Source organism: Hyaena hyaena, unplaced genomic scaffold (genome assembly GCF_003009895.1).
Source record: "Hyaena hyaena isolate Hyena2069 unplaced genomic scaffold, ASM300989v1 scaffold_14, whole genome shotgun sequence".
Lineage (NCBI taxonomy): Eukaryota > Metazoa > Chordata > Mammalia > Carnivora > Hyaenidae > Hyaena > Hyaena hyaena.
In genome coordinates, this window is record NW_024080646.1 from 3,687,691 (window position 1) to 3,712,661 (window position 24,971).

The 24,971-nt window shown below is 40.7% G+C and overlaps 1 protein-coding gene across 6 annotated transcripts in view; it reads left to right on the top strand.

Annotated features, from left to right (window-relative positions):
- Positions 1-9,423: 9,423 nt before the first annotated feature.
- The window catches only part of TMEM241 (transmembrane protein 241), a 119,749-nt gene continuing 104,201 nt past the window's right edge, over positions 9,424-24,971 (top strand). For all 6 annotated transcript variants that reach the window (XR_005525597.1, XR_005525601.1, XM_039217637.1 and 3 more), the window contains exons 1-3: positions 9,424-9,545; positions 14,625-14,671; positions 21,281-21,358. Coding sequence is in view for 4 of the 6 variants with exons in the window: in XM_039217637.1 (XP_039073568.1) it covers positions 9,474-9,545; positions 14,625-14,671; positions 21,281-21,358 (197 nt within the window). In the remaining 2 variants the exon portion in view is untranslated. The remainder of the gene's footprint in view (positions 9,546-14,624; positions 14,672-21,280; positions 21,359-24,971) is intronic.

Genomic DNA, 24,971 nt, shown 5'->3' on the forward strand with positions numbered 1-24,971 from the left:
TTTCCCCGCCCCCGGCGGGCCGCATTTCCGGCCGCTGCTCCTGGCCAGGGCTCCCCTGGCCCCTGGCTCTGACTTGTCGTCCCTGTCGTCCGTGCAGGACACAGCAGGCATAGGGCGTGGTTCCTCTGGCCAGGCCGCTCCCTGTTCTCGCACCGCCCTCCCTTTCTTTCCCCACTAGCTGCCCGAGACTGCCGCTGGATCTAGTTAAAGTGAATTAGACTACGTGTGACTGAGTTGTTCGTAACAACAAACGAGACTCCTGTTCATTATTTTCTGGGTTAATTCTAAACGGGGATGGTATGGGGGACAGAAAATAGATATAGAGAGGTCAGATTCTGTTGTTACTGAAGTCGGCCGTTAGGAAGAGGCGCGTAAAAAGTCAAAATTTGTAAGATGTGTAAATAGAACATTGAACAAAAGAATAGGACTGTGTAATAAGTTCTGATTAGGTGTTTTGTAGATTCTTATGAAGTGACCAGATAAAAATAGCTAAGCATTAGGTTTCACTTAACTATATTCGTGTATTGTTAAAAGTGCTGTGTTAACTCTCATTCCTCAAAAGAATCATGGGAGGTGCATTGTTTCTAGCATGATCTCCATTTCACTCATAATGAAACCTAAGCATACAGAGCTAAAGTAACCTGCTGGAGGCCATACAGCTAATGAGTGGCAAAGCTAATGAGGTGAATCCCTGGGCTAGGGGACTGGCTCTACATGTCTACTTGTTGCATATTCAGACATTCTGGAAATAAACACTATTCGGAATAACAGTGTTCTCCTTAAATCGCAGTTCTGAATCAGGATTCTGTACTCTCTATGCTTGAGATCTCTAGGATACTCAGCGTAATGGTTTCCCTTAGCACAGTTTTTGCCCTTCCAGGTCAGAACACGTTCTGAAATTCTAAAAACTCCAAATTATAGGCTACCGACCTGTGTTTGGCAAATGTTGCCCACATATGTGAATGTGTGTGGAAATTACATTCCCTCTTAAGGTCCAAAAGATTACAACTGGGATATAGATAGTTGAGGAAAAATGGATGGAAGCAGAAATTAAATGGATCCCTCAATTCTGGATAAGAAAGAATCAGGAGAGGGATCAACCAAGAAAAGTTATTGGAGTTTCCTATTAAATTAGCCAAGAATCTCTAAAGAAAAAGATTGAAGGAAAAAGAGTAGAGCAGGAAAAAAAAAAAAAAAAAAAAGGCTGAGATGCAGTGTGTGACAAAAATGTGCCAGTGAGGGGAACATTGGGAGACATATCAGAAAAGTAGAACTAAGAATCTGGGTATTTGTTTTAGATCATTTATTCAAAAAATGTGAGTGCTTTCTTTAGTACCTAACATTGAAGTGCCAAATATGAATAAAAATAAGTGCCCATCCTCATGTATCTTGAAATCATAAATATAAGTACAATTAAGAAGTATACATAGGGCCCAGGGATGACATAAAGGAAAGAGGCCAGATCTACTCAGATATTCAGGAATGATTCCTTAGAGTTGATGACACTGAGCTCACTCTTGCAAGATAAGCAGGCATCACCAAGATAGGCTGTGAAGGGCAAGCAGGGGCTTCCATACAAGGAGGAGTTGTATACAGCATGCATTGGAAAAAGGCAAGAGGTTTGACATGGTTCCGAATCCACAGTTCAAAAGGGACAAAAGTAAAAGATTGAGTTGGGGAATGCAGGGAAGGGCCAGGTCTAAGAGATTTTAATGCTAAGAACTTCAGAGTTTAGACAATAGTCGGTAACAGATTTTAAGTGGGGAAAATAATGTTTTCAGATTTGCTTACTAGGAAGATAATTCTGACAGCTGCATGAGGGGTAGACTGGGGAGAGGTGAGGCTGGAGACTGGAAAACCTGCTAGGCGATGAAGGATGAGGGTTAATACGTTGAGACTAATTTCCCTTTTTTTTTTTTTTTCCATTTCTACAAGGCAACTTTGAAGATCCCAACTTTTATCTCATTTATCTTATTTCCAAGATTTCCTTTTTGGACTTTGGTGCCTGATGTTGCTAGTACAGGTAGAGGTAGGGGTAGGGAATGGGACATAAGGAATCTCAGTGAAACTCAAGGAGCTGGAATAACTTCTGCTTTTTCAATTGATTGATTGGGTGGATGGTAGTGTCTGAAGATCTGGTTTGGAGGGAAGATAATGTTAAGTTTGGATATGTTAAACTTCAGTTGCCTGTGAAACATAGAAGCTATCAACATGTATAAATACACATTTATTTGCCTTTTTTCCTTTTTCTCCATGAAAGCAGGGATCATGTTTATTTTGTTCACTGCTATAATCAATGCCTAGTATGGTGTCTGACATATAATAGGCACTCAACAAGTATCTGTGAATGTATGAAGTGCCCAGTTCATACATGCAGTTGAAATGACAAGGGGCATCTGGGTGGTTCAGTAGGTTAAGTGTTCCCCTTCAGCTCAGGTCATGATCTCACTGTTCATAAGTTCAAGCCCTGCATTGGGTTCTGTGCTGACAGCTCAGAGCCTGAAGTCGGCTTGGGATTCTGTGTCTCCCTCTCTCCCTGCCCCTCCCTTTCTTGCTCTCTCTCTCTCTCTAAGATAAATAAACATTAAAGAAAAATTAAACAAAAGAAAATGACCAATGGAAGCCTGGAGTTTATGAGAAAAAATAAGGGCTAAAATTAGAAATCTGATAATCAATATCATAGCTACTGTTTAGTGAATGCTTACTATGTGTTGAATTAAACACTTCAAACATATTAGCTCATTCAGTTCTTAAAACAATTCTGAGGAATATTGTTATCCCCATTTTTATAGATTGAAAACCTGACACTTGGAGAGTTCAATGTCACACATAATGAATTATGTGATTTATATTACCCATGGAAAGAAATGAAAAAGGAGATAGCTTCCAGGGGGAACATAAGGAGTTATGGGACAAGAGATTTTGATGAAGTTGTAGTGAGAAAATTCAGGGGGAGAATACCGTAATGGAGCTAAAGAGTGAAGAAGTAGTGGGCTAAATAGCAAGAGTTGGTGAAGATGTGGAGAACCGTTGTATGTGGCTGGTGGGAATGTAAAACGCTGTTTTGCTGTGGAAAACAATTTGGCAATTCCTTAATAAGTTAAACATAGCATTACCATATGATCCAACAATTCCGCTCCTAGGTATATACCCAAGAGAATTGAAAACAGGTATTCAACAGTACTTGCACCTGACTGTTCACAGAACCATTATTCACAATAGCCAACACAAATGTGTTGTGGAAACAACACAAATGTCCACCAGTGGATGAATGGGTAAACAAAATACGGTATATACACTCAGCAGAACATTATTCAGCCATAAAAAGCAACTTTTGTGGATTTAATCATGACCTCCAAATTTTGTATATTGAAGCCTCAGCCCCTAGTATCTCAGAATGTAACAATATGTGGAGATAAGGTCTTACAGAGGTGACTAAATTAAAATAAAGATGGTAGAGTGGAACCCTAATCCAGTAGAACTGGTGTTCTTATAAGAAAAGAAAGAGACAGGGGCGCCTGGGTGGCTTAGTCGGTTAAGCGTCCGACTTTCGCTTAGGTCATGATCTCACGGTTCGTGGGTTCGAGCCCCGCGTCGGGCTCTGTGCTGACTGCCAGCTCAGAGCCTGGAGCCTGTTTCAGTCTGTGACTCCCTCTCTCTCTGGCCCTCCCCTGCTCACGCTGTCTCTCTCTCTCTCTCTCTCCCAGAAATAAAAAAAACATTAAAAAAAAAAAAAAAAAAGAAAAGAAAGAGACATCTAGTATACCTGCTCACAGAGGAACATCCACATGAAGGGGCAGCAGGGGGCCAGCCATCTATAAGCCAAAGAAAGCAGCCTTTACATTTTCTTTGATTCTTTTAAAGTTTACTTATTTTTTAGAGAGACACACATATATGCACAGTGTGAATGGGGGAGTGGGGAGGTTGGGGAGAGAGAGGGAGACACAGAATCTGAAGCAGGCATCAGGCTCTGAGCTGTCAGCACAGAGCCTGATGTGAGGCTTGAACCCACAAACCATGAGATCATGACCAGAGCTGAAATAGGACACTTAACCAACTGAACCACCCAGGTTCCCCTGAGAGCAGCCTTTAAAGATAAACAACCCTGTAGACACCTTAATCTTGGACATCCATCCTCCAGAATACTGAGAAAATACATTTCTGTTGTTTAAGCCACCCAGTCTGTGGTATTTTGTTATGGCAGCCAAAGCAAACTAATTCAAGAATGAAGTACTGATATGTACTACAATGTGGATGAACCTCGAAAACATGCTAAGCGAAAGAAGCCAGTGACAAAGGCACATATTATAGGATTTTATTTACATGAAAAATCCAGAATAGGTAAGTCCATAAAGACAACGCAGATTGGTGGTTGCCAAAGGATGGAGCGAGGAGAGGAGGGAAATTAAGAGTGACTGTGTAATAGGGTTTTCTTTGGGAATGAAGAAAATTGGAAATTGATACAGGTAATAGTTGTACAACATTGTGAATCTACTCAATGCCAATGAATTTTATATATTAAGATGGTTAATTTTATGTTATGTGAATTTCACCTCAGAGAGAGAGAGCGAGTGGATGTGCCATGTAAGAGTTTTGGAGGTAGAGGAGATGCAGGTTATTCCCAAGTCAGAGGAAGCTATAGAGATGCAGCGGTGAGGATGAGGTTGGGAAGCTTAAGGGAACAGGATAAAGCATCAGGACATTGGGTGGGTGATCAAAATGGACCTTAAAATTACCCAGCAAGATGGCAGGACTTGGAGTGGAGTGCAATGAGTGTGAGCAGGTGTCAGGGTCTTCAGAATACACACAGATTGTACCCCAGAGGTTTGTAGATGATGCTGGTAAAGAAGCTTAGAGAGAGTGATACGGTCAGATGCCAGAGGAGAGCAATTTTCCTGGGAGGCTGGGTGCAGGATAACGTTTGGGGAGCTGCTCTGAAGAGAACAAAGAATGATGACCCTTATTCCTTGCCCTGGACACCAGACAGAGATGAATAGTCTCAGAGGGCATTCAAGCTTTAGAGAAAGCAGGCTGTGGGGATAAAGGAAGTTGTTTCACCATGAGATGGAGTTCCACATTAGAATAGAGCTTGTGGGTTAACAATTTTAATGATTTAATGAGTTAAGGTATATCCCTGATGCCACCAATTATATACTCTTAAAAAAAGGAAGATAGAATGAAATTTACAGCAATTAAACAGTTTACAGTCCACATTTATCAACATTGTTACTATAAAAAGTGTAGTTTACTAACATCAGCATGTAGTCCTATGTTATTTAAGAGTGAGTCCTTGAATGGCCATGTCACTATGAAGTGGAATAGCTCCAGATTTATGCCTTATCATCTTTTGATAAACTTACTGGTGCTCAGCAGAGACAAAGCTATTCCAGAATTTGCAGTGCCTAAACACATGGAATCAGCAGATTCTTGGTCTCTAAAGAAACGAGAGTATGTGGTTGGCTCAGTTGGTAGGGCCTGTGACTCTCAATCTCAAGGTCATGAGTTCAAGCCCCATATTGGGCAGATATGAAACTCTTTAGTCTTAAATATTGAAACTAGTCCAGTCTGTTTTGCATGTAGTTGTTTCAGGCAACCGACAAATATTTATTAACTGCCTATGATACTCCTGAAGCCCTGTGGGCAAAAAACAGAACTACGAAATATTGTTGGAAAGATAATATATTCACACAACATTAATTAACACAACACTTCTATTGCACAAGGGTGCATGATTAATGGCCAACTTATAGCTATAGAAAAATGAACATTTCATGATTCATTGTGGCTTAATGAGATCTGAAAAGGCTACATGGAGAAGGTGCCACCAAATCATGGCATGAAAGATATAAAGCTAGTTTCAGGGGAAGGAACGGTGTGAGACTAGGCATGGGGCAGGAAAAGTCTGTGGTATATTTAGTGAGGTTACTTGGGGTGCCTGGCTGGCTCAGTCAGTAGAGCATGCAACTCTTGATCTCGGTGTTCTAAGTTCGAGCCTCAGGTTGGGTATAGAGATTACTTTTAAAAAAAATCTAAAAATAAATAAATAAATAAATAAATAAATAAATAAATAAAAGGATAAGGTTACTACAGTGCAATGTTATGGTTATGGTTCAGTTGGGTTAGGTTGGGATTCAATGATTCTGAACCCTATGGAACTCATTACCGTTTTTAAATAACAAATACTTTGTTTTGCTTCCTTTACTGTATAATATTTTAAAAATGACATACTACTCTGACTATAAAGGGTAAATAGAAGGAGAATAATCTTTAATTAAAAATATGTATTTGATTCTGCTTGTAAGAGGTATATAAAGTAGTCAAGCTTTAAGACACAGAAAGTAGGATGGTTTTTACCAGGGACTGGGGAAGAACAGGAAAAGAGGAGTTGTTCAATAGGTACAATAGAGAGTTTCGATTAAGCAAGATGCAAAGTTCTAGAGATCTGTTGCACAACAATGTGCATATACTCAACACTACTGCAGTGTGCATTTAAAAATAGTTAAGATAATGCATTATGTCATGTGTTTTTTTACTACAATCAAATATGAATTTGTGTTTTCAAAAAAGTTTTTTAATATTTTATTTATTTCTGAGAGAGAGAGAGAGGCAGCATGAGCAGGGGAGGGTCAGAGAGAGAGGGAGACACAGAAGCTGAAACAGGCTCCAGGCTCTGAGCTGTCAACACAGAGCCTGACTCGGAGCTCAAACCCATGAACCGCGAGATCATGACCTGAGCCGAAGTCAGACACTTAGCCGACTGAGCCACCCAGGCACCCCAAAATATGAATTTGAATATGAAAATTGGCTAAGTGGATTTCTTTTCATGTAGTTTGCTCAGGATTCATTGTCTCTACTGTTTCTGAGGATTCATTTTCTATACTAGTTCTGGGAAAGGTGCCTCTTTCACGCTCTCTGTATTCTTTTTTAATCAAATTCATATTAAATGTATATTATACTTTATCATTCGATCCTTGATGACTCTTTTTTTTCCTTAAGATTTTATTTTTAAGTAATCTCTATACCCAATGTGGGGCTTGAACCCACAACCCTGAGATCAAGAGTCACATGTTCCAGAGACTGAACCAGCCAGGCACCCAAGGATTTTTTAAATTCAAATTATTTTAAATTCTTGTCATCTACGGTAGAGATAGGTTGTTTTTTCCCCCCAATAGATCTTGCCTTTTATTTTACTTTCTTGCCTTATTGTCCTGGCTAGAACTTTGAATATCATGTTAAATAGAGGTGGAAATAATGGCCATCTTTGTCTTGTTCCTGATTTTAGGGAAGGAAGCAGTGTCTTTCACCATTAAGTATGTGTGGGTTTCACAGATGCTTTTTATCATATTGAGGAAATTCTCTTTTATTCCAGTTTTTCTTTTAGTGTTTTTAATTGTGGAAAGGTGTTAAATTTTGTTCAATGCCTTATCTATTTCTACTGAAATGATCGTGTGGTTTTTGTCCTTTAATCTAATGATATGGTATATTACATGAACTGATTTTTGCATGTTAAACCAATCTTGCATTCCTGGGAAAAATCTCAGTGGGTCTTGGTGTGTATTTCTTTCACATGTTGCTGGATTCTGTTTCTGTTTCCTAGGGTTTTGTTGAGAATTTTTGCATCTATATTCATAAGAAATATTGATGCTCTACTGTTAAAATGGGACTTAGGGTGTTTCAAATATATGTTACTGCTTCTGCCATCTTTTGAGAATTCTCCATGTGAGTTGTCAAAAAAATTCATTGTTAAAAAAGATTTGTTGGGGAAAGCCCCCAAAGGAGTTGTTTTATCCAAGCTCCCCTCTTTTAAAAAAAGTTTTTTAAATGTTTATTTTTGAGAGAAAGAGAGACAGGATGTGAGTGGGGGAGGGACAGATAAAGAGGGAGACACAGAATCTGAAGCAGGCTCCAGGGCTTGAACTCACAAACCATGAGATCATGACCTGAACAGAAGTTGGGTGCTTAACCGACTGAGCCACCCAGCTGCCCTGCTCCCCTCTTTTTTTATTCAACAAACATTTACTGAGCACTTATGGATTCATTATCAAAAAGTAAATTTATAACTTTAACCCTTTGGTCTCAAAGATGTCACTTACAATACAAGTAGTTAAATCTTTTTTTGTGTTTAGAAGGTCTAACTTCAATCCCATATGTAGCAGCTTGTGTGTCAGTGTAAGATCTGATGATTTTATTTTCATTCAGTCTTAGTTTAGTTTGTTTTGTGAAAGAGAATAATGCAGCTTCGGAAAAGTTAACGGCTCTGGTAAAATCTGTCAGCGCTTTTGCTACAAATGTCAACTTCTATTTGCGTGGTTCTTTATTGTTCTGGTTGTTCCTGCTTGTTACGCAAATCTGTCAAAGAAAATAAGTTAAGTAATAACTAGGAAATAACAGGGCCCGAACTGAACTTGTTCATGTACTAAAACTACTCAGAGAATATCAGGTAGTACCAACTACTGATTTCAAAGAAATTTTATTGAGCAAAAAATTTCTTTGTAAAGACTATTTAGCTCTGAAAGAGGTTTCCTAAAATACTGTCAAGGGAAAATTACTTTAGTTTATTTATCTTTTATGTAGAGATAATACATCTGGTGTTTGCTTGGATTATATAGACTGATAAGCAATTTTACCCAGGGAATACAAATTTTAAAAAGTAAGGTCTCCTGGTGTACAGGGTATTTCTAAAAAAAAATCTGTGTATCTGCATGTGGGGAATACTTGTACCTCTAGTTCCTGACAAAGTCCGTCAGCATGTTTCACATACGTTTACCGCTATTTGCCAGAAACCCAACTAGGTAAAATTTCCACCTTGTATACTAGGAATAGCGGCTGTGCTTTAAACTCTACTTTTGGGAGGGTTTCTTATTTTATGTAAATTTCAACACAATGGAATGACTTCTCTTAAAAAAGAAAAAAAACAAAAAACCCTTTACTCATTCCAGCTCCTCATTCTTCCTACTTTTAAAATAACAGTTGTCATTAACTTGTTGGTGTCGTTTGCAAAAGTAATACAGACGTGATGTAGAAAACGGGGCAAATTCAGTAAAGCATATAAACATGTTGATCCCATCTTTTAGATGACATTTTAGATGAACATTTTTCTTTAAACGGTAATGCAACGTCACGAACTGTTTTGTAAACCGCTTTTTTTTTTCCTCGTTTGCCATTTCTGACTTTTTTACTGAGACTAGTGTCTGCCCTTTCCCCAAAGCCGGTGGGGTCGGTCGCAGCCCCGGCCTCGCAATCTTATTTCTCCCCCTCCCTCGTAAGACAGCAGGAAGCCACCTGGGCCACAGGGCAGCTGCGGGGCCAGCGGCGGCCGGGTCCCTTTAAGAGGCAGGCGCCAGGGGCGGTCCCCTCGCGGATTGGCCGAGCTCGGACCCACGTGGCTGTCCTGGCAGCCGAGGCTGTGGCCCTGCTCCGGAGGCTGCTGCGGCGTTCCCGCGGGGTCCCCGGAAAGGGGAGCGGGTTGACCGATGTACGTGAGGAGGTGCTTGGTGGGCCTTACCTTTAGTACCTGCTACCTGGCTTCTTACCTCACGAACAAGGTGAGGGGGGCGGCCGCGGGGTGGCGGTCATTGCACGTGGGAGCTCGGAGTGCCCACATCGTACGTGGAGCAGATGCAGCCTCCAGCCTTTCACCTGATTTTTCCTGATGGTAGTGGAGAGGAAGCCGGCTCTGTGGAATGCTCATTTAGAAACAGGATTTGCTGGACTGTACTGGCCCTGTTTTCTGTCCTGTAAAGCATCTTTTACATTTCCTGGGACACCAAAAAATTTTTTAAATTTAATTGATTGATTAACTTATTTTAGTGTTTGTTTATTTTTCAGAGGAAGAGAGGGAGAGAGAGGGCGCAAGCGGGAGGACACCGAATTTTTTCATTGGCGAATTCCCAGGAACTTAATTTTGGGTTGTGCCTACTACTTTTCAGGGAAAGGAAGCAATTGGCTCTTGTTCTCTCGCGGAAGGAAGAGTAGAAGAAATCTGACATAACCTGCCTTCTTTTCTGAAACATGCCCCTGTCCTAGAAACCCACAAAGTTCCAGAAGCTTTTATTTTTTTTTTTATTCTTAAAGTTTTATTTATTTAATAATCTCTACACCCAACATGGGACTCAACTCACTACCCTTAGCTGGAGTCAGTTTTTCCAACTGAGTCAGACATGCACACCCCCCACCTCCCCAACCTTTTATTTTTTATTTTATTTTGTAACTTTTTATGTTTATTTATTATTGAGACAGAGAGAGAAACAACATGAAGGGGAGAGGGGCAGAGAGAGAGAGACACAGAATCTGAAGCAGGCTCCAGGCTCTGAGCTGTCAGCACAGAGCCCGACACGGGGCTCGAACCCACGAACCATGAGATCATGACCCGAGCCGAAGTCGGACGCTTAACCAACTGAGCCACCCAGGTGCCCCCCAACCTTTTAAATAGAAGAGATCAATCCATTTCCATGTCCATCATTCCCTCACACCACTGATTGCCAATCCTTTTTTTTTTTTTAATGTTTATTTATTATTGAGAGAGAGACAGAGCCCGAGCAGGGGAGGGGCAGAGAGAGGGGGAGACAGAATCTGAAGCAGGCTCCAGGCTCTGAGCCATCAGCACAGACAGAGCCCATTGTGGGTCTCGATCTATGAACCCTGAGATCATGACATGAGCGAAAGTCAGAGGCTTAACCCATTGAGCCACCCAGGTGCCCCTGCCAATCTTTTTTAAAGTATGTCTCTGTCCCAGACATTTTCACTATATCCAAGAGGTTTTTGTGGAATTATTATTATTATTTTTTTAAATGTTTTATTTATTTCTAGGAGAGAGAGAGAGAGAGACAGCGTGAGCAGGGGAGGGTCAGAGAGAGAGGGAGTCACAGACTGAAACAGGCTCCAGGTTCTGAGCTGGCAGTCAGCACAGAGCCCGACGCGGGGCTCGAACCCACGAACCGCGAGATCATGACCTAAGCGAAAGTCGGACGCTTAACCGACTAAGCCACCCAGGCGCCCCTGTGGAATTATTTTTAAAAATAAAATATAAAGTTAATTTTATTTAAAGTAACGTTATGAAACTTTATAATAAAAAGCCAGAAAAGCAGTGGTGCCATGTTTTTATTTTGTTAGGAGGGAGAAGCTGGCCTTGGATTCAGTACCATGCAGGGAAATATCAGACCTTTGTGGGCCAGAGTGGGGCATCCCCTCTTGTTACAGACGTTGGGCTGGACACCAAGACAAAGTGGTGAGATACGAGGCCCAGAACCACCTTCCCCCACTGTAGGGTCTCCACTGCCCACCCCACTCAAAACCCAAACCTCTCTTGCTTTCTGGAAAAGGATTATTAACCAATAGCATTTCCTCATACCTTCTTTCTTAATGTGAGGACTGTCTTCAGAATACTCAGACGATACACCAGAACCCTGCCAGAATCATTCCTCCTGTCCAGTAGATTTTTAGTTCTGGTGATGGGCGTTTGAAGATCCATTAATACTGCCTTCCCGGGAGACAGGGATGGGTTTGCATCCTGGCTCCACTTAACTTGGTCTTTGGGACTCAAATTTCTCAAAACCCAAGTTTTTTTTTTTTTTTTACTTTAAGATAGGGTTAACAAGTCCTTTTCAAAAGGTCATTGGTTCTGAGGATTAATCAAAACAATATTACTGAGTTGGCTGGCCAAGTGCCCAATATCATGGTAAATAAGGTAAGTGGTAATTACTCTAGAAGAAACGGAAGGAAGGAAAGACAATCTTTTGCATATGATGTGACACAGTAATTTTTAGCTTTTAACAGATTTGTTTCTTCCTCATGGAAAGCTAAACTAAAAGATTTATTTGAGCGCCTTTTCCAGAATATGTGGATTTGTGAAATCCTGGCCTTTTCATTCAACTATTCTAATTTGTCTAGCTAACTTGATGAACATATTGAGAGTATTTTACGTAAAAACAAAATGACCTTCCTTTTATTTCTATATAATCATCAGAAGGGAAAGAATGACAAGTCTTTATGAAAACCCATGAGCCGGGCATTGGTTAAAAAAAACAGAGTAAGCAAAACAATCCAGCAGGCAGATAACACTTAATTCACAGAAATGTATACCCCCTCTGGATGCACATTTGCATCTGTGGCATTATTTTCATATTTATTGGGGTCCCTCACCATTTTATAATCAATGTTATAAAGATTGAGTACCTTCTATGTGCATCATGCCTCAAGGTGCTAGATAAAAAGAAACCAAACTGTCTTGTCCCTAGGAATATCTAACCCAAGTAATAAAAAGTGTAGATTCCCAAACAATAAATACTTTTCCATTTTCGATGAAGGTTTGGAGTGCTTTGGTTTAGGGCTCTTGGGAGCGTTGGAGTAGATCAAAAGCAGAAGAGTAACAGCAGAAGGGCAGAGAGAAGGGGAGGTGAGGAGATTGTACAAAGGGGATGGAAGGGGAGTCGAGAGGAGCTGCAAGCAGATGTGAGGCCCGGGTAGGGGTGGGAGAGGTAGTCTTTCATAATGGGAAGATGGTAGGGACTGTGTAATTCTTAGATGATGCCATTGTTTCAAATAGGACAGTCTGCTTCTTTCTGGCAGCCATGACAGGTTAGCTTGGACCAAGTAGGGGCCAAATGAGTAAGGAAGTGTGCAGTGAGCCCCCCCAGGATATAGTCTCTGCCAAATGATTTTTTCTTTTGAATTAGTGAACATTATTTTGTGTTTACAGATAGGACCCACGTTTCCAGTTTTTAGAAGACTCTAAAACTATTTTCTTTTTTAATGTTTACTTATTTTTGAGAGAGACAGAAAATAACCAGGGGAGGGGCAGGGAGAGAGGGAGGCAGAAGACCTGAAGCAGGCTCTGTGCTGACAGCAGAGAACCCAATGCAGGGCTTGAACCCACGAACCCTGAGATCATAACCTGAGAAGTCAGGTGCTTAACCGACTAAGCCATCCAGGTGCCCCGATGCTAATTTTTAAAATTTTCCTATTTTCAGTGTAGTTATTTCCTCGAACTATTTCCCTCTGTATTGACAAAAAAAATTTATTGAAAAAAACCTCTTGTCTATTTTAGGCTCAGCACCTTCGTGTGTTAAAAGAACAGTCCATTTTAGTTTGAACAGCAAGTGTTTTGGCTCTCCTGGCCCCGTCTGGGTGGCGTGTTCCTCCAGCTTGCCAGAGGTCCTGGCAGTAACCAGGCTTAGGGCCCGGGCAGCCACTGGCCCTTCGTCCCCTCACAGCTATTCAGCTGTCAGCCTGGGGACAAAGTCCACATCTGTTTTCCTTTCAAAGGCTCCCATATTACTCCATCTTTTTCCATGAGAAGCACTCACTGCTGCTCCACCAAATAACCTTGCTCCGAGCAATCCTTTCCAGTGGCCTGAGGAACTGCTGAAAGAATGCATATTAGGACTTAGATTCCATTTGTCAGACATTTCATTTTTCACTGTTCTCATTCTTCTTTAGCAAGGTGAGGTAAGAGCTTCAGCATTTTCTGTCTCCCCCCAAGATATAGGACAAAGCCCAGCATACAATAAACTAAATAAATATTTACTATCTTTGAGAGGGTTGTTAAGGGTGATAGAGCAAATGGCCCGGATGCTCACTTATTAATCCTTTCTCTGTTTTAGGATGAAAATATCAGGGAAAAGTGGGGAGGAGCCCATTGATCTATGTGAATAAACAGACTTTGGGGGAAGAGCACAGGCAATTTGCTGTAATTGTGACATTTAGGCGCTCACGCTAGGAGGCCTCTGTATAGGTTAATCCATGGGAAAGAATAGGTATGTAAATTTACCTAACTCCAGTCCACTCTATTTTTACATCATGTGAAGAATCAGTAGAGTCCTAGCCTAAAGCCTTTAATGGTTTTGAAACTTTACAAAAAGTCTTAGCGTTCAACAGTAGAAAAATAGGAAAAGATACCCAGGAAGACAAAACACAATCCCCTCATTCATGAAGTGTTACAAAAGACATGAAAGAAAAACAAGTTGACCTTAGCCAAGTTGGTTTCAAAAAAATCCTTAAAATGCAAAAGCACAGGGGAAATTATGATGCCTCAGTAGTATTAGTATAAAAACAAAAAACAAAAGCAACCACCTTTAGAATGCAAAAGCCAAAGGCCCCCAAATGGAAGGAAAACAAAGGAAATAAACACTAGAATGCAGTTCTTGCTTGAAGAGAAACAAAGAAGGGGGTTGGAGTTTTAGATAAATCGGACAGTAGATAAAGTGGGTAGCCTCTTGAGAAAAGAGAGTGCGTCCACAGTTTTGTCTGGTTTTCTCGAATGGCTGCAGTTCCAACCTGACACCCCTGGGGCCTGGGAAGTTGCTGGGTGGTTGGGTGGCCACAGCACCAACCCAGCTGCTAATTAGCTGCGGCCTAATTTGCTGATGATACCAGTTCTATTCCATACGGAGAGGTGGTTAGGCTTCCAGTGACCCTGGGGAAAAACAGACCCACTCTTTTTCAGTATGACTTAGAAGGTTATACTAAAGGGTTTTTTGCCCCATGTGTGATTTTGGGGGGAAGGATAAAAGCCTTTTTGAAACTTGAGTGTACTTACATTTTTTCAATAGGGCTTTCTTTGATTATGCAGTGTAGCAATTCTCTAGAATTTGAAAATCTCCATTAATATGCTATTTGTTTTTCAGTATGTCCTGTCTGTTTTGAAATTTACCTACCCTACATTATTCCAAGGGTGAGTATCTTTTATGCTCTTAATACATATATGTGGGACATGCATCATTAAAGTGTTCTTTAAAATATTTGTAATGACTACACAGATTTTTTTTTTTATCAAACAGATATACTGTAATTTATTTAGCCATCCTATTAATGGATATTAAATTCTGTTCCATTTGGGGGGGTATAAAAATAATGTTATCAAACATGCTTCTGTATTCAAGTTTGTCAAACTTTTAGCTATTTCTTTGGGATAGATTCCTATATAAGAAATTTGGGTTAAAGAGTATGAACTCAGTAAGTATTCCTCTTGAATGTTAAGTTCTTTTCCAGAAATGTTTTACCAATTTACGTTGTCACTCATCCTGTATGTGAAAGTTTCTAGAATAAAGTACTCAAACCATGATTCTTTTTTCCTCTCTCTGCTGACTTCATGAGTCCCAAATGGTATCACATTGTATCTTATCATTTCTTAGATTATTCACGAAGTTGGGCAGTTTTCTTATGTTTGCTATCCACTTATATCCCTTTTATCAGTGAATTGTCTATTTGTGCCTTTATTTTTACTGGGGTTTAGTATTTTTCTTCTTATTTTAATGACTTCTTTATATTTGAAGAAATCCAACCACTTGTCCATCATGTTTGTTAGAAATTTCTTTTTTTGCTATTTGTTTGTCCTTTGCCTTTTTATTTTGTTCATAATTATTTTTGATTATTCAAATAGATTTTAAGTGACATCACGGAGAATTTATTGCTGAAACATAGGAATGAAACAACAGAGAGAACTACAGATAAATCTAGCATGTGGTCTTATGCTCGCAGGATGCCATTATTAGAAAGAAGATGGAAGGAAAAAGTGGTGTGGAGCTGGGTCAAAAGTTGAGATGTTGTAGAAGCAGCACTGAGTACTCTGACATTCACATTTCCTTTCCTTTCCCCACCTCATCCTCACTCAAGCTTTTTTTTTTAATTGTTTTATTTTTATATAGACAAATATATTAATGATTGTGATTGGTACCATTACTTTCATGTTTATTCTTCTCCATCACAAGCCCATGCAGATATTCATCTACATTGCATTAAAACTTTATTCAATTCTTAATCATTACCCATTTATTTAAATGTGTGATACAATGTGAAGAAATCATCTGTCCCCTAGTTTCATTTCTATTAGCACTGTTTTTTTAAAGTAATCTCAGTGCCCAACATGGGGCTCAAACTCACAGCCCCCAGATCAAAAGTCGCATGCTCCACCGACTGAGCCAGACAGGCAATGTACATACTAGCCCTGTATTTTATATTTGATTGTATAATCCTTCCTTTTACCTGTGGGTTGTTAATACCACATATAAAGTTATTTTTCTAGGGTCTATTTTTGAGTCTTTATCAACTTTTATGAAAATGGGCTAGTGCTAAGTTGTTTTAATTATAAATTTAAAAATTTTTTAAAAATATTTATTTATTTTTAAGAGAGAGAGAGAGAGAGACAGAGCTCATGCTCTGGGAGGGGGAGGGGAGAGAGAGAGGGAGACACAGAATCTGAAGTGAGCCTTTAGGCTCTGAACTGTCAGCACAGAGCCTGACATGGGGCTCAAACCCACGAACTGTGAAATCATGACCTGAACCAAAGTCAGACGCTTAACCAACTGAGCCACCCAGGTGCCCCTAATTATAATTTTTTTAAACATGTATTTATTTTTGAGAGACAGATAGAGCATAAACAGAGGAGGGTCAGAGAGAGAGGGAGACACAGGATCTGAAGCAGCCTCCAGGCTCTGAGCTGTCAGCACAGAGCGGACGCAGGGCTCAAACCCATGAACAGTGAGATCATGACCTGAGCTGAAGTTGGACGCTTAACTGACTGAGCCACCCAAGTGCCCCTAAATTAATTATTATAGCATTTGAATGTGTCATAGAGCACACCATCCCTCTTTTTTCTTTTCTTTTTTTAATATTACACAAATGTAAAACAAAAAGTAGAAGTTGTGATCTTTGTGAGACAAGGTTCAGGACAAAAATCACTAAGCAAACAAAGAAAGATGTGTTATAATGCATTTAGTAAAAATGAAAGGACACATAATGCTGGAGCATGTAGTTCAAAACAAAAATAAAGTGGTGATGAATCTCTAGCATCTCTAGCCTAAATAGGCCCTCATTATTTGTCAAACAAAAACTGCAGGAATGCTAGGGATATATAGAAACACACAAATAACAGGAGACAAAGTTACTGTTTTTCTATGACAATGCAATTGGACAAACGAAAATATAAAAAGGACATATAATATTTTATATATTAAGAAGTATGTATATACATATATGTGTACCAGAAAGCGAAATAATACAATTAATAAATATCAAACACTACTGCATCTTGAAAATAGAGATTACACCTTCTCAAATGGCCATGCAATATTCACTATGAATAAAACAGCAATAATTTCCCCAAAGTGGCAATTATGCAATCTTAGTGCCCCAAAGCTAGATTTTAATATCAAAACCCCAAAATCCCTATTTACAAATGACTCTTGTACATATAAAAAGGATACTCTTCACTTGTAAGAAAAATGTAATTAAAAACAATATTGAAAAATCATATTTTACCTGTAAGGGTTGCCAAATAAAATTTCAAAATTTGGTACCAGTCCTGGTGAAGATGTAGAAAGCAGGTGCTCTCATACATTGATGATGGGGTGACACATTGGTACGGTATCTGTAAATGGCACTTTGGCCATTTGTAACTAAATTGCAACAGTTTGAATCCTTCAGTTCAGCAATTCCAGTTCTAGGAATTTACCTGAGAGGTTTACTTGCATGTATGTAAGTGAAATATATACTGAGACATAATGCGAAACATTTCAGCTCTGTGACACCAAGCATTTATATTTATTTATTTGTTTTTATTTTTAATTTTTTTAATGTTTTATTTATTTCTGAGAGAGAGAGAGAGTGTGAGCAGGGGAGGTCAGAGAGAGAGGGAGATACAGCATCTGAAGCAGGCTCCAGTCTCTGTGCTGTCAGCACAGAGCCCAACGAGGGGCTCAAACCTGCAAACCGTGAGATCATGACCTGAGCTGAAGTTGGACGCTTAACCGACTGAGCCACCCAGCCTCCCCTATTTATTTTTTATTAAATTGTTTATTTAGAGAGAGAGAGAGAGAGAGAGAGAGAGCATAAGTGTGGGAGAAGAGCAGAGAGAGAGAGAGGGAGAGAGAGAATCCCAAGCAGGCCCAGCACTGCCAGTACAGAGCCCGGCATGGGGCTTGTACCCGTGAAACTGTGAGAGCATGATCTGAGCCAAAATCAAGAGTTGGACGCTTAACCAACTGAGCCACTCCAGCTAGGCATTTGTCATCCCACAGCATCACTAGAAGAAGGGTGAATACAGATAGTTAGAGAGAGAGGCCACATTCACAGAGCTTTTATTATAGTATATTGTTATAACTGTTCTATTTTATTATTGGCTATTGTTGCTAATCTCCTGCTGTGCCTGGTTTATAAGTTAAACTTTGTCATAGGTATGTACGTATAGGAAAAACGTAGTATGTATGTGGTTCAGTGCTACCTGCCGGCTTCAGGCGGCCACGGGGGGTCTTAGAACACACCCCCCACAGGCAAGGGGGGGACCGCTGTATTTCAGTCAGTAAAGCTGGGAGGTTGTTTTCTCTTTTGGTGAATAGGAATCGCTTTCTGGTCCCGACGGGCTTGCTGTTCTCTCCAGGTGGAGATACTTAGGGAACTTAGGTAGGAAAGGAGGATCTCTCCATCTGCATTGCCTTTTCCTCTGTGTGTCTGGGGGTGGGTCAGACGGAATGCACCTCCTCCAGCCAATTGTAAGGTCTGCAAATGGGAGAGTTTTTCTAAAATCTGTTTTGTCACTGGAGAGCCCCCAGTGCCTCGAGCAATGCCTGGCACATAGCAGGTACACGGTAGGGTAGAGTAACTCATTCCACAGATCTTTGCAGGGTTCGCACTATGTGCCAGGCACTGTTTTAGGCACTTGGGATACATCACTGGAGACAAGAAAGATCCCTGCCCTGATGGAGCTTTCTCTTTTCTCCTGCCTGTCCCTTAAATGCACTTGAGTGAGTGGTAGCCTTTATCCAGAAACCTGTGCATTATTCTTGATTCCTTTGTCTCCTTTTTCCCCAACAGCAGGTTAACCACCAGGACCTCCTAAACATCTTCAGAATCTGTCCACCATCTTCATCCAAATTGCTTGGCTCCGCGCCCCCACCCCCCGCCCGCCACTGTCATCTCTCAAATGACTATTGACATTTTGAGCTGGGTAATCCTTTTTCATGGGGGCTGGTCCTGCACATGGTAGGATGTTCACAGCATCCCTGGCTACAACTTACCAGATGCCAGTTAGCAACCCTCCCCTCCTACACCCCCCGTTACGACAACCAAAAATGCCTCCAGATACTGCCAGGTGTCCCCTTGGGGGAAGAGCCATACGGTTGAGTGCCACTGCTCCAGGTCACACTGTTGGAGGGCATGACCCATATCCATCTGCTCTACTTGGCTGGGTCAGTGGAGGTTTCACAAAGGAGGCATAAAACTGGATCTTAGAGGGTGAGCAGATGTTCACAGGGTGGTGGGAGGACACGGTGGGTCAAGAGGGCAGCGCGTGGAGGCTCCTAGAAGTATAAATGACCTGGCACATTCCCGAGGCCGTCGACTGTTCACTATGGCTGGAATGTAGCTGCCTGTGTGGGTGGATGGGAGCTGATCCTGGAGAGGGGTGGGTGCGGGTCCAGGAAGGCTTGTGTGTCACTTGCAAATGACTTTATCCCATAGGCCAGCAGTTATCAACTGTTGTGTTCCAACATGGGGGTGTGTTGTAATCGCTTCCGTGGTGAGGTGTCTCAAGTCATAACTAAAAATAAGGTTTTGAACTCTGAATGATTCACCTAAAATAAAGCAATTAGAGTGAAACAGGGTGAAGTTATTGCCTGCAGTACCCTCTCACTCATTTTGAAGTCTGCTTTGTGCAGTGGGAGAGGCAGGGGCGCTTAATTAATTAATTAATTGATTGATTTTTAGGTTTATTTATTTTGAGGGGGGGGAAAGAGGGAATCCAGAGAGAGAGGGGAGAGAGGGAATCCCAAGCAGGCTCCACACTGTCAGTGCAGAGCCTGATGCAGGGTTCGAGGCCATGAACTGTGAGATCACCACCTGAGCCAAACCAAGGTGCCCCAGGGATGCTTATTTTATAATCTGTGCTCCACTATACTTTGCGTGCAGAGGAAGAATGTCTCACGTGATCCCAAGTGAGTTATGGCAGAAAAGAGGCTGGGAACTGCTGCTGGCCACCTGAAAGGAATCAGTCACCTGATTTTGTTTTGTTTTATTTTGTGTGTGTGTGTGTGTGTGTGTGTGTGTGTGTGTGTGTTTGAGAGAGTGAGATTGAGGGTGCAAGTGAGTGAGGAGCAGAGAGAGAGAGAATCCCAGGAGGAGCGGAGGGAGAGAGAGAGACAGTGGGGCTCATTCAAAGAGGGACTCGTGTTTTTACCGCAATGAGCTGGTGCTCACCCAAAATGAAGCTTGTGTTCACCCAAAGTGGGGCTTGAGCTCACCTGATGTGGAATCAAACTCACGAACCATGAGATCATGACCTGAGCCAAAGTCAGATGCTTAATGACTGAGCCACCCAGGCACCTTTGTTTTTCTGTGTGTGTGTGTGTGTGTGTTTAAAAATGATGCCTTTTTGTTTTATTTTAAATGTTTGTTTATTTTTGAGAGAGAAAGTGGGGGAGGGGCGGAGAGAGGGGGACAGAGGATCTGAAGCGGACTCTGTGATGACAGCACAGAGCCCCATGCAGGGCTAGAACTCAAAAACTGTGAGATCATGACCTGAGCTAAAGTCAGATGCTTAAACGACTGAGCCACCCAGGTGCCCCAAATCAAACATTTTTAAAACAAGTGGCAAAGTGAAGTTTGCATTCTAGAACAAGCCCTTTGGCTGCAGGTAAAGAATGGATGTTGTGAAGCCATCCTAGAGAAAGGGACACCAGTTTGGGGACTGGTACTGGGGTTTAGGTGTGCCATGCCACGATGGGAGCTTGCATTAGGCAGAGGCAGAAGAGATGGGGAAGACTTGGCACTCAAGAACTGTTATGGAGATATGTTCAATAGGCTTTTGCGAGCACATGAAGGAGGTGACTGGAGAAGAGCTAGGATGACATGTAGGCTCTGGTTTGGCTGATTAGGAGTAGAGGAAGATGATCAGGATGAGGAAGGGGAGTTCAGGGTAATGTTTTAGGCAAGTTATTATTGGGCACTTGTGGGGTGTCAGGGTGGCGGTATCTGGGTGGGCATAGGGATTTGGAAATCGTCAGTGCAAGGGCGATGGGAGAAGTTGGGACTGTGGGTGAGAATTTTCAGGAAAAGTCTAGAATAAGAAGAGAAGATTATCAGTGTTAGCACTGAATGGTCCAGCTGGACTTGAGAATAATACAGGTTGGGAAGGAGGGGTCTGGGATGCTGATTAGGAGAGACTGGGAGAAAAGAGTTGCAGGAAGGCTCAGATGTATATACTTGTGTCAGCCAGGGGGTCAGCCAGGGCTGGATTGCTTTTGAGACCTTGGCACTCTCTTAAATTCACATTGGCTTTTATCCTTTTCAGGTGGCAGACATTAATTGGAGGACTTTTGCTTCATGTGTCATGGAAACTGGGCTGGGCTGAGATCAACAGCAGTTCAAGGTAGAACAACATCTTATTTGATTCATGATTCATACCCTGCATTCTCTTCACATTATTTAATCTCTTCTGCTGTTATACTGGGAAACATGGATGTTTACTTGAGTTGCTTGATCTCTTAGTTCCCTTCGAACCTTGAGATTTTAATGCTTTTATAATCACATAGAACTGAAGGAGTATTTTCCTGCTTAGTGATGTTACTAATATAATATTAAAATTATCGAGATACCTAACTTATAACACTGTATTAATTGGGCTTTGTTTTAGCTTATAGGAGCACAATGAATGCATTTTTATTTCTTTATTTTTTGTTTATTAAAATTTTTTTTTCAAAAATTTTTCATTTTCGAAAGACAGAGACAGAGTGTGGGTGGAAGAGGGGCAGAGAGAGAGGGAGATGCAGAATCTGAAGCAGGCTTTAGGCTCTGAGACCTCAGCACAGAGACTGACGTGGGACGTGAACTCATGAACCATAAGATCATGACCTGAGCTGAAGTCGGATGCTTAACCGAATGAGCCACCCAGATGCTCTGATGAATGAGTTTTTAAATCAACTTAAAATTTTTGTAAATTTAAAAATTTGAAGTTACTTACTACTTTACAGAAGAGTTTGAAATAGTACAAATAATTTCCTTATCCTTTACTCATATTCCTCATTATTTTTTTATTAAAAAATTTTTTTAAATGTTTCATTTATTTTTGAGAGAGAGAGAGAGACTGCAGGATCAGGGGAGGGTCAGGGAGAGAGGGAGACACAGAATCTGAAGACAGGCTCCAGGCTCTGAGCTGTCAGCGCACAGCCTGACACAGGGCTCGAACCCACAAACTGTGAGAACATGACCTGAGCTGAAGTTGGCCACTTAACCAACTGAGCCACCCAGGCACCCCCCATATTCCTCATTATTTTACTGTGCTTCTCCTATCATTTTCTCTTTAGGTTTATGTATATATGCATACTGAATATGTATATTTATATATATATATATGAATTTTTTTCTGAACTATAGGAGAGTAAGTTGCAGATTTGAGAGTAAAATGCCTCTTCTAAATTCATAAGTATGTATTTTCTAAGAGGAAGAACATTTTCTTACTTCACTATAGTACAGTAATCAAAATGAGGAAATTAATATTGATGCAATACTATTATCTCATCTATAGACCAAATTCATATTTTTCCAGTTTTCTCAATAATATCCTTTATAACGTACCCCCTCTCCGTCCCCTGCCAAATTCTGATCCAAGGTAGACCTTGTGTGTACAGATCACACATTATAATAGTTGTTATGAATCTCTTAAGACAACTTGTCAAATACATTTAAAAGAAGTCTCCAAAACCGTGACATTTTCTAGCCAAAATTATAATCTGAGTTAGCTATCCACTCCTGCCTCACCTAGATAAATTCTTATGATTCTTCCAGAACATCACACCTCACCTTAAATGATGCACAGAATGAAAAGCAAATGAAGTCAAAGTTTATGTGGACAAGGTAGATGGCCCTACTGAATAATAAGCTGGGTCATTACCTGTATAACATCCTTACCTTCATAAAACGAGGGTACTTACTTTTGAAGATACTTTTATATGTGATACTAAACAGAGGTCTTACTTCATGCTGCATTGTTATGGTGGATGATTCAGTGAGAACTGGGTCTTCATTTAAACAAATAAGTGCCCTTGCACCCCCATGTTTATAGCAGCAAACTAACTGCTATAGCAGCACTATCGACACTAGCCATCGTGTGGAAAGAGCCCACATGTCCATTGACAGATGAATAGATAAAGATGTGTCATATATATGTATATATCTCATTTGCTCATCATTTATATGCACATATATCTGTAGACATATATATCATTCGCTCTTCATTTATATACATATACACACAATGGAATATTACTCAGTGATCAAAAAGAATGTAATCTTGCCATTTGCAACAACGTGGATGGAAGTAGAGTGTATTATGCTAAGCAAAATAAGTCAGTCAGAGAAAGACAAATACCATATGATTTCACTCATATGTGGAATTTAAGATACAAAACAGATGAATATAAGGGAAGGGAAGCAAAAGTAAGATGAAAACAGAAAGGAAGGCAAACCATAAGGACTTTTAAATGCAGAGAACAAACCTAGGGTTGCTAGCAGAGTGTTGGGGGGGGCGATAAATGGGCAAGGGGCATTAAGGAGGACATGTTGGGAAGAGCACTGGGTGTTACGTGTAAGTGATGAATCACTAAGTTCCTGAAATCATTATTGCACTATATGTTAACTAACTTGGATTTAAATTTTAAAAAATGAGTTAATTTTAAAAAATTAAAATAAATATGTGTCTTGAATTCACACGGCCTGTGATAGTTCTAATATTTAGTTAAATAATGAAGCATGTTGATTCCTAATGGTTCCCTTCATTCCTCCACAGAGGCAAGAGATTGGTCTAGAATGTGGGTACCGACTGTCAGATTGTAGACTGGGGTCCACTGGTGCTATCAACATGGCTCCCCTCCTCTGTTTACAATGTCCCTGACTATAATTATCTTGTAATTTCTGATGTGAATTATTTACTTCATAACAGTCTTTTAAACATTACTTTAGCCCTGTTTCCTTAAAAGCTAAGCCATTGTTTCACACTTAAAAAATTTTTTTTGTGGGGCGCCTGGGTGGCTTAGTCGGTTAAGCGTCCGACTTTCACTTAGGTCATGATCTCGCGGTTCGTGGGTTCGAGCCCCGCGTCGGGCTCTATGCTGACTGCCAGCTCAGAGCCTGGAGCCTGTTTCAGTCTGTGACTCCCTCTCTCTCTGATCCTCCCCTGTTCACGCTGTCTCTCTCTCTCTCCTAGAAATAAATAAAACATTTAAAAAGAAAATTTTTTTTGTGAAAAAATACACATAATATAAATTTTATCATTTTTAAACCATTTTTAAGTATACAATTCAGTGGCATTAAGTGCATTCACAATGTTGTACAACCATGACCACCATCTGTTTTCAGAACTTTTCCGTGTTCCCAAACAGAACAAAGAGTAACTCTCCATTCTGCCCTCCTTCCCTAGCCCCTCCTAACCACTGTTCTAGTTTCCATCTCAATGAATTTACCTATTCCGGATACCTCATTTAAGTGGAATCATACAGTATTTGTTCTTTTGTGACTGGTTATTTCACTTAACATAATGTCCTCAGAATTGTTGAATGTGATAGAATCTTCTTCCTCTTTAAGGCTGAATAATATTCCATTGTATGTATACCATAATTTGTTGATCCATTCATCTGTTGATGGAATTCTTCATGCTTTTGCGTTTTGCAAGAGGGGGAGGAGGAATGACTTGTAGAGCTGGGTAAAGTCAAAGACTCTCAAGGTTCATTCCCTGGAAGAAGTGACCCTCCAACAATAGAAATTTGAGATCCACTAGGCACCATTGTCCTTTGAGCTGGCGTGATGCTGGGTTCTATCCATCGCAGATCTGTGGGCATGTCCCCTTTCAGTCCCCCTGCTAAATTCTCAGAGACCTTTTCACTTCTGTCTCCTGCACTTCCTTAGGTGGCTTCACAGCCTTACACAGGATGTCAGCTCGGTTAAGCTCCTTATCAAAGATCCTAGTGTCTTAGTGGAGCTTGTGGTTA